The sequence below is a fragment of the Botrytis deweyae genome (assembly GCF_014898535.1).
Source record: "Botrytis deweyae strain B1 chromosome Unknown BDEW_069, whole genome shotgun sequence".
Lineage (NCBI taxonomy): Eukaryota > Fungi > Ascomycota > Leotiomycetes > Helotiales > Sclerotiniaceae > Botrytis > Botrytis deweyae.
In genome coordinates, this window is record NW_024066276.1 from 32918 (window position 1) to 44285 (window position 11368).

Genomic DNA, 11368 nt, shown 5'->3' on the forward strand with positions numbered 1-11368 from the left:
TAGTAGAGTAGAATAATATAGAATTATATAGAAAATTAATAATAAAATAAACTAAATTGATTGATATACTCTCTTTTCAATATATACTATAATTCTATAAAACATAATTTAAATAGATCTTATTTGTAAGTATAAAAACTACTAGAATTTTATTATAAACTATATAAACCTAGAACATTCTTTAAAGAAAATCTAGAAAAAAGTAAGCAATTTCACCTCAATTCAGTATCGCTCTTATAAATTGACTTTCATTTAATTCTTATATTATATATTCGATTCGTTCCTAAGCTTTAATTAACTCGATATTCTACTACTATCATAATAATGGTTTCTTATTATTATAAAAGCTAACCTTTAAGAGTAGCAAAAGAAACTTATACGTTAGAATTTACGGAATCTTTATATAATGTATATTAACTATATTTTCTATGCTCAGGAATTCAATTTATATATAGTTATATAATATCTTTTATGATAAATTCAATTATATAAAGAATTAGAAGAAAATAAAATAAAAACAAAGAATAAGCTTTACTTTCAACCTTTCGATATTAAAGGCTTATTAGATATCGAAAATTAGGTTCTCCGAAATACTAGCGAGCTAACTCGCCTCGAATGTTTATTATAGCTCAATTTTCAAGCAACGAGATTAATTTAATTAAACTCAAATGTCTATTAATACCAGATGAAAACATACTACTTTATAACTTAAAGTTCAAGAATAATAATATAATAAAAACTAGCGGCGTGGGAAATCGTATAGAAATATAGTAACGTTTTCACAGATTATCCTCAACGAGAAGAATAATAGATTTATAGATTTATATTATTAAGCATTTACAACGCTATTCTTGTTATTATACTCAAACAGTCGTATAAACTTATACTTTTAATATGACGACGGGGTAAAGCTAAGTTGAGTATCTCGCTTTCTAGTCATTCCTCTTTTAGACTACCTTTTAATTCTAAAAATGATATTTTTAACTCTCTTATTTATAAATTAAATTTATTGAAAATTTATATATACAATTTAGATTATTTTTAGTTTACTTTGAAAATTTTAGATTTTTAGGATTTTTCTAAATCGATTTCTGAGTGTTAAAATATTGATTTTTAAATTTATATAAGAATTATATACAAATTTGAAACTTTTATAAAATCTTTAATAATGTTTTTAGTAAAAATTGCTAAAAACAAATTCTTAAATTTATTACAAACTTATAGTATATTTATTTTAAAAGATTTAAAACCAATAGAAAATTTCTTTTAAACAAATATTTAGAAGAATAATTTTGAAATGATAGAGATTATTTTTATTATTCTAAATTTATTATATATTATATCTCTATATTTAGTAATTTTTTTTAATTATGTTATAAATTTCTATATAAATTAAAGTTCAAAACTTTTCAAAGAATATATAGTTTTCTTTCAATAATTATCGTTAAATTAAAGATTTTATAAAAGTTTTAAATTTGTATATGATTTTTATATAAATTAAAGAATCGATATTTTGAAGTTTTAGATTTCATTTTAGAAAAATCCTAAAAACCTAAAAACTTCAGAATAAGTTTAAAACAATCTGAATTATATATATATAGATTTTTAATAAATTCTATTTATAAAGAAGAAAGTTTTTTGAGATTTTTTATAATAAAGAATAATTCAATACTGGCCAGAAAATAGAGTACTCGACTTAGGGCCCGTTCGGATCGATTTTTTAGGTAATATATATCACGGTCAATTCGTGTAAGGGCTGGCGAAAGTATATAAATAGCCCCTACAGGGCTACTTCGGGCTAATATCAACCTATACACAATTATAAATTATAGAATTTTTATAATTTAAAAGAATTAATGAAAAATCTTTGTATTACATTATATCTAATTGATTTATTGCTATTATCTATTCTAATAATTCTTTTTATTCTATATATAAAGTAATCCGTTAACTATTTCTTAGTTAAGTAATTATCGATATTATTATGATTTCAATAAGAAGAATATCTATTTTAAAAGAAAAACAGAATACTTATAATATAATTTAAGATCAATCCAGTAAAATTATCAATTAATTCTTATAGAATATCGACAGCAATACCTACTCGGCCTAATTACACTCCTCTAATAATAATAAGAATATATTATTAATCTAATAATTTAAAGAAATAAAAGAAGAAATGATAATTATAAGAAAGGTTTATAGGGTAGCTATAGATTATATTTTATATATAACTATCTCGATCGAGTATAATCAATCTATAGCTATACTGAATATAATCTATTAGGGTATTAATCTTGATTAAGGAAAATTACTAAAATTATAGAGATTGAAATAATATAAAGGAAAAAATATCGAAGAAACTAAGAATTTCTTTTTTTAGGCAGAAATTATATTTTGAAGTAATAATGAATATTATTTTCTTATTAATATTAAAAAAATAGAATATATTATTTAATATTTTGAATAATAGTCTTTAGTGATTTGGTATTGATATATAAGTAAATCAAGTTATAAAGAAATAAATTGGGAAAATTTTAGGGAGTATATGTATAATATTATTATAAATAAAGGGATTAAATAGTGATAAGTAATTTAAAAGATTATATATATAAAATAAAAAGAAGGAAAAACTATAAATATATTTATAACTTATTTAAAAGATCTTGAGGAGAATATCAAGTAGAAGGTAAAGAGTATTCGGGTTAAAAGGTTTTTAATAGATTTATTACCCAGTATAATTAGGAAAATATCAGAATCTTTATAATAATCTAAATCATGTAATAAGCTTATAAAATAAATCTATAAATTAAAAAATATAAAGAAATTATTCTAAGAAAGAAATATAAAGAATTTATATTGATTTTGTAAGTATAATCAATTATTTTTTCAATATCAAAATATCCTTAAATACTTTTATTTAGAAAACAATCTAATCTTAATTATTAAAATAGAGATTCAAGAATCCAATTAATCCTTTTAAAAGGAATTCTTCAAGATGCTAAAATACCCTATTAATATATTGTATACAAAGCATATACGAATCACTATATACTATAAATGCTAATAGAAGGGGTATATTATTATAAATTATTAGAATGACTTTGTATATAAATATTATAAAGGAAGGTATAAAGAATCTGAATATCAAAATAACCTCTTTAAAGCTATTTATATGGGAAATATCTAGATCTAGCAATTATAATAAATATTCTATTAATACTGGGTTTATATAAAAAAGGGCGGATAATCTTTATAATTATGGCGATCTTTAATAATAATAGTAAACTGATAGTATTTTGATATTTTATTGATTTGGGAATATAAGTCAATATTATATAGTAAAGTAAATATATTGAATGGGATTAAATCTTTATTAAGAAAAGTATTTCTCTTATATTAACAAATAATATCATAATTATATTATACAGGAATTATAAATTTCCTATCAAAATAAAAAATGAAAAAGGGGAAAAGAAAATCTATATTTATAGTTTTATATTAGTAATACTGAATCTATTACAGATAAATATTATTCTAGATTTTTTATAGTTATAAATAATCAATCTTGATATTAATTAAAAATCAATATTATTTCAATATCATTTTATTTTAAATAATCTTGAGATTATTTTTATAAAAGAATTTTATTGGGAAATAAAGAAAAGCAAAATAGTTTTTATAATTTTTTTAAATAAAACGATTTTATAATCAAAAATAAAAGGGGGTTATCTAATATTCGTATTAATCTTATATAAAATATTAGAAGAATTCCAGAAATATAAAAAGACTTTCTCAAAAAACAAAAATAGCCTTTTATTTAAATACCATCCAATAAAGTATTATATTAATCTCAAATCTGATTTGATTTCTTTTTAAAATCTGATTTATTTTTTATTAAAAAAAGAATTAATAATATTATAAGAATATTTAAATAAATATTAAAAAAATAAATAAATAAGAAGATCTATTAATTTAATAAAAACATTTATTATATTCATTCTAAAAAAAGAAGGAGACTATTAACTATATATTGACTATTAAAAGTTTAATTGGATTATCAGAAAAAATTAAATCCCTTTATTTTTTATTAATAAATTCCTAAATTAATTTCAATAAGATATTATATTTATTAAGTTAGATTTACGAGATACTTATTATCGAATTTATATAAAAATAAAAAATAAATAAAAAACTATATTTCATATACAGTATAACCAATACGAATATAGGGTAATATCTTTCAGTTTTATTAATACCCCTATAACATTTCAAATATATATTAATCAAACTTTATCCAGCTTGACGAATAGCATTTATATAATATATCTTAATAATATTTTGATTTATTTAAAAGATAGAGCTATATACAATAAATATCCGAAAAATCCTTATACGATTTATTGAATATAAGCTTTATATAAAACTAAAGAAGTATGTTTTTTATATTAATAAAATGGAATTTCTGGAATATATTGTTTTATTTATAGATATTACTATAAAATCGGGCTATATTCAAATTATAATAGAATGGCTAATATCTAATAGTCTTAAAGATGTATAGATATTTTTTGGTTTTACGAACTTTTATTAATAATTTATTAAAATCTATTTAGTAATGGCTTATAGCATAATTGTATTGATAAAAGGAATAAAAAAAGGGAAGATAATAATCGAATTTAAATGAATTAATGAAGTATAAAAGGTATTTGAAATATTAAAAAAAGCCTTTATATTAATATTTATTCTCTAGTATTTTTATTTTTTATTTTATATAATAATCAAAATCAATACTTCAATCTTTACTTTAGATTATATATTATTATAGCTCTTCTCGAAAGGAATTAAAGAAATATTAATTCAACAATAGTATTCTATTATATTTTATTTAAAAAAGCTAAATTCAATAAAGTAATAATATTTCATTTATAATCAAGAATTATTAGTAATATATATTGCTTTTATATAATAATATTATTATATAATAGAAAGTTGATATACTATTATAATTAAATTGGATTACAATAATCTCTAGTATTTTATAATAAAAAAAAGTCTGAATAGTTAATAAGTAAGGTAAATAGAGGTTTTAATTGTATATAATTTCGAAATAGTATATAGGGCTGGAAGATTGAATTCTGTAAATAGATTATTATACTATTCTAATTACACTATTGATATAAATAATATAAATAATATGTTTTTAATCCTTTAGAATAAATTAAAAAATAGATTAATAATTATAAATCTATTTCAAAGTTTCCTTATTAAAAAAACAGAGTTTTTATATAATATTATAGATCTTTTATAAAGAAAAAAGTATAATCTATTATTTTGTAAACTCAAGTATTTATTAATTAAAATTGATTGTAAATAGTTGATATTATATTAAATAGTTTATATTTTGATAAAAGATGAAATAGTATTTAAATCAATATTAAAGATAATGAGAAATGCTTTATTATATTTTTAAGTAAATAATGATTTTATAAAGAATAAAGAATATCTAAATCAAAAACTATATTTTACTAGAATTGCCTTATCTTAATAAATAAATATCGATAAGTTTTTTAGATATAATAGAAATATTTATATATTATTAGATTTTGCTTTAAAAATAGAGATCTTAGAAGCTTATTATAATAACTCTATAAATGAATATTGAAATATCTCTAAAACTTTAGAAATCTTAAAATCTAAATACTTTTAGTTTTCAATAAAAAAGGATATAAAAATATATATTAAAACATATATAATATGTTAGTATATTATTATTAAAAGGTATAAGCTCTATAGCAAATTATAAATCTTTTTTATTTTCTATGGATTTTGGAAAAAGATAATTATAGATTTTATTATAGATCTATTTTTATTCAAACTAAATAAGTATATATATAATATAATTTTAGTAATTATTAATAGATTTACAAAGTTTGCTTGATATATACCCATTAATAAAACAATTATTTCATCAAAACTCACTTAAATATTGATATAGAATATATTTAAAGATTTTAGGATATTAAAAGGTATTGTATTAAATAGGGGATTATAGTTTACAAGCAAATTCTAGAATAGTTTCCTTTTTTATCTGCAAATATAATACAAGTTATCTACTATATTCCATTTTTAAATTAACAGGTAAATAAAGCAATAAAATTAGAATTTGATTTATTATATTAATTATTATTTTAATTATCAATAAAACAATTAAACTTCATTACTACTATTTGCAGAGTTTATTTATAATACTACATAGTATAATATAATAAATATAAGTCTATTCCAAACGATATATAGATTTCTATCAATATTCTATTCTATTATATTAATAAAAATACTGATGTTATAGAAAGGGCATTAGCTGTATATAAGCGAATCGCTTCCCTTAATAAAGAAAAAGAAAAATTAAAAAAACTATGATAAATAGTTATAAACCGAAAATTAAGGAATATAAAGGGTACAATATTCTAGTAATATAATATTGGAGACAAAATAATATTAAACACCCGAAATATTAAGTAACTTTAATCCAAAAAGAAGTTTTTGAATAGATTTATAGGCTCTTTTTAAATAATAAATATAAAAACCGATAGTTAAGTATATAAACTTAAACTACTATTTATCTATAAGATTTATAATATCTTTTATATTTTCTTATTAGAATTATAATATAAACGATAGGGTACTACTAACCTATTATTATTAGAAGAAATAAACAATTATTTAGAATATAAAATAAAAAAGATTATAGTATATAGAAAAAGAAATAAAGATATTTAATATCTAATTTGATGGAAAAACTATCAATTTACAGAAGATATATAAAAAGCCCTTTATAATCTCAATAATACAAAAAAAGTATTAAAAGAATATAATAAAAAAAGGGAATTATCAATATATAATTTAAAAGAAAAAAAAAGAAAAGCTATAAAACAATAGGGTTTTGCTATATATCTATAAGCAAATCACTGGCAATACAAAGCTATTTGCAATATTCCTTTTTCTACTTTTTCCTACTCTAACAAAAACAAGAACATAATTCTTTATTTACTAATATATTATATACTATTACTAAGTATATCAATTCATTCTAATATCTCTAGAATACTTCAGACTTCAATTTATAAATATCAGGATTAATATTATCTAAATCTTTATTAATATTCAGCTAATGAAATTATTACTATTCTTTTTATAAAGCTTTATTTCTAGCAAAAATATATCTTTAATTAATATAAGGATATTGTTATAGAGATATTGCTATATTAGTATATTAAAAGGATTCTATAGTAAAATTAATCCTTTTATTCTATATATCAAAAAGATTTGGCATAAAAAGAAAAACTCTAAAAATAGTATTATCTATATTACTATTACTTCGCTTATTTTTATTTGCTGAAAGTATACTCACTTTATTCTTATTCCTACTTTCCTTTTTCTCTATTTTTATAAAAACCTTACTGAATATTCGAATCTCTATTAACTAATTATTAACAATCCACAAATATTTATAAAATCGAATATTTTCAAAAAAACTTATAATAATATCAAATTCTTTAATGTAAACAGAATAACTCATACAAAGAGCCTTAGCTTTTAACAAAACATTAATATCCTAATATTAAGAATTAAAAAAGAAATTAGCAATAACCAATACTATCTTTTATTTCGAAACTATATAAAAAGCTTTACAAGAAAAAAGGATAGTTTAAATAACTAAAATTCTAATAATAGATTAATAAATAGAAATTATCAAATCTCTAATAATATACTTTTTCACCTGAAAAATAATAATACTAATATCACTTTTAGAAATACGAGAAATATTAGAATATTAAAGGGTACTAGTAATTTAATAAAGAAAAGGGTTATTCTTTTTATCGTTACTAAAATCAGAAAGAAATTTATTAGAATATTATATTTAAAACAATCTTTTTTGGGTATAGAGAAACAAATACAGGAATGAGAGCAAAATAATAATTAAATATTGGTATAAGGGGATTTACAATTTTTCAAACCAGCTAGTATATTTATAATACCCGGAGTCTTACCTTCTGGAAGAATAGGGGGTGGGATGAGAATATTAATAATATAGAGATAAACAATCGGAACTATAAAATCGCCTTTATTATCCGAATTTACTATAACTATTAATCTTATAACAAAATCTAGAATAATAATATTCAATACAAATAAATTATTTTAGAATCCAAAAAATCAGTTAAATACTATTATGAGAAAACAAAGGGTAATTAATAATAGTTTGATATAAATCCATAAAGCGTTTTATGAAATCATTTATTTAATCCAATTTCTTTATGATAAATAGAAATAATATTTCAAATAATTTTAGTTTTTTAGTATTATTCTGTTTATTCTTCTTTTATAAAAAGGTCTCTATATTCTTAATATAGTACTTGTTTTGATATATTATTATAATTTTAGTATTTTCTTCTTTTTGATTATTAACAAAAATAATTTATTAAAAAGTTTAGATTTGATATAGTAAATTGATGTTGGGAATGTATTGGGAAGGTATTAATTAGTAAATCTTTTTTTGAATATAGTAATAATTATATTTAGTATAAGGATTTTTGTTATAATAATAGAAATCTTTGAGGGCAGAGGATATAATATACTTAAAATAATAAAGGTATATAGAAATAATCAATTTAGTAGAATTTGCTATAAATTAAATTACAATTATTTAGGGGTTAATAGATTAAGGAATAGTTATAATAAGATAAGAATAAGTAAAGGAATAATAAGGAATAATTTATTAAAAGGGAAAAGAATTTAGAGAATTAAAGAGAACTTATAAAACCTTTAATAATCTATTAATAAAAGTAATGAACACATTAGAATATTATTTATTGATTGTTTGTAGTTTTATAGTATTCTTATTTTCTTTTGAAATACAGTCCGAATACAATTATTTAATATTTCATTTTTTTATATTATACAAATCAAGTTTGAGAAGTAAATATATATATTTTGGGATGTAATATGTAATATAAGGAGCTCTATTACGGTCAATCTGTATAAGGGTTGGTGAGGGTATATGAGTAGTCCCTGCGGGGCTATTTCGGGCCAATACCAATCCGCGTATAATTATAAATTGTAGAATTTTTATAGTTTAGAAGAATTAATGAAAAGTCTTTGTGCTACATTATACCTAGTTGATTTATTGCTATTATCTACTCTAACAATATAGATCTATATTTATTAATAATATAAGTATAAATAAGTATATACCGAATGCGAATATTATTTAATAATCTATATTGATAATAAAATTGAAAAAAAGTAATTTATCGAATGCTTATATTGATCTATAAAAAACTATAAAATATAAATTTATAAATTTTCAAAATTTATATAGTGGTTTTGTCGAGCCTTATTAAATCTGTAATATAACTTTAATTAGTATTTGATAATATTTATTAACATTCGTTACTCTACATTTTAGAAATCCATGTAATTTAGACTAAATTATTAGTCAACAAAGTATTTTGTTAATAAATTAAAAAAACGATCCGAACAGGCCCTTATTATTACTGAAGTGCAGGGCGCGCGCAGCAGCTTTTTTCTGGGCTGCTTAGTAATCCCCGCAACGGAGGTGGAGCAAAACAATGCCCGTGCGTGTCTTCGTGACTGCCATTAGGCATCAAGATGACGATTCTCTGCAGACAAAGTATGTGCCGTTTCGCAGTATGATGGTGAAAACAAAGACGATTCAGTAATCTACTTTCGATTGAACAGATCCACTTTCGATCCCTCACATCTGAATTCTACTTTGTCACTACCATCATGCCTATACCTGCCACCTTCCACAATGGCAAGAAGACGTTCACGGTTCTAGGTAGGATTGAATTGCATCTTACAAATCACAAAGCTCACATGCTTATTCTGCTCCATGGTAGAGAACAATCCCGAGGTCATGAATGCGCTAGCTAAGAAGCTTGGTCTTTCCCCCGATCTCGCATTCTACGATGTCTACTCTCTTACTGACCCAGGTCTTTGGTCCATGATCCCCCGTCCAGTCCATGCTCTCCTGGTCATCTTCCCGCTCACTCCTTCCTGGAACACATCTCGTCTAATTGAGGACAGCCCATTACCTGTCTACAAGGGCTTTGGCCGGGACGAGCCCGTGATCTGGTTCAAGCAAACGATTGGACACGCCTGCGGTTCTATCGGGCTTCTTCACTGTCTTATCAACGGGCCTACGAAAGAGTTCATTTTACCAGGTACGACGTTGTCTCGACTGCGGGATCAGGCTCTTCCACTAAAGACGGAAGAACGGGCGAAGGTACTGTATGATGACAAAGAGTTCGAGGATGCGCATCAGAGTGTTGCAGAAATGGGTGACACGGCTGCACCCAGTGCTTCAGAGGGGGAAAGATTGGGACAGCATTTCGTGGCGTTTGTGAAAGGGGACGATGGTCATTTGTGGGAGTTGGAAGGCAGCAGAAAAGGGCCGCTCGATCGAGGCTTGTTAGCCGACGACGAGGATGTGTTGAGCGAGAATGGGATCGCAAAGGGTATAGGTAAAGTGATCAGGATGGAAGAAGAAGCTGGCGGCGGCGACTTGAGGTTTAGCTGTATTGCGCTTGCAAAGGCATACTAACGGAATATGAGAATATTGGGATGCATTTGTGGTAAGGGAGCCTATCACGGCGCCGGCGATTCTATTCCCAGAACGGACATGGCAAGGGTGAAGCCCCCGGCTGGATCCTGTTCCTTGACTTTACCATACGTCGAACCAATCAAATGCAAATTTTCATACCAAACTAATCTCACCTTACTAAATGCATCGGTACTGTAATATTTCTTTTCGGATAAGCACCACTATGACACCAAGCGCAGCATGCTGATGTTTCACAGCCCCCACGGGACTTGGGCGAGTTCAATTTATGATAGCATAGCAAGCCGCTGTCCCATCGAATCAACAATTGGTTTCGCGACTTTAATAGATGATATCTTGCAGCTTTTCAATGGACTTGACCAAAACCATGTCATTGTTGATCTTCAAACTATGTCACCATTCGTCTTGCATCTGATTTATAAGGCTGCAGCTATTTTGACTTCTAGAATACAATCAGAAGTTGAACCAGAATCAATGTTACGAAAATTAAGAACACTGCGGGAGATTTTGAAGTTGATGAGTCGGGGATGGCTTGCCGGGGGTAAAGTAGCTGAACTGGGATGGAAATTGTATTAACACTGACTTCTTATAAAACGGTAACTTCAAATACTAGATGAAAATACAACACTAAAGATGCTGAAGGCAACTAATAAAGCATGATGGCAGCCCAGATGGAGATGGACTACGATAGTATGGAGTACGTTGAATAGCAGTGGTGTT

General features: G+C 23.6%; 1 protein-coding gene across 1 annotated transcript; it reads left to right on the plus strand.

The window, feature by feature from the left end:
- The first annotated feature begins 9687 nt into the window (after positions 1–9687).
- Positions 9688–11361, plus strand: EAE98_012459 (uncharacterized protein). The gene is made up of 3 exons (XM_038960084.1): positions 9688–9865; positions 9927–10819; positions 10888–11361. The coding sequence occupies exons 1-2, from the start codon at positions 9814–9816 to the stop codon at positions 10628–10630; spliced, it is 756 nt and encodes a 251-aa protein (XP_038803561.1). The 5' UTR covers positions 9688–9813; the 3' UTR covers positions 10631–10819; positions 10888–11361.
- The last annotated feature ends 7 nt before the right edge of the window (positions 11362–11368 follow it).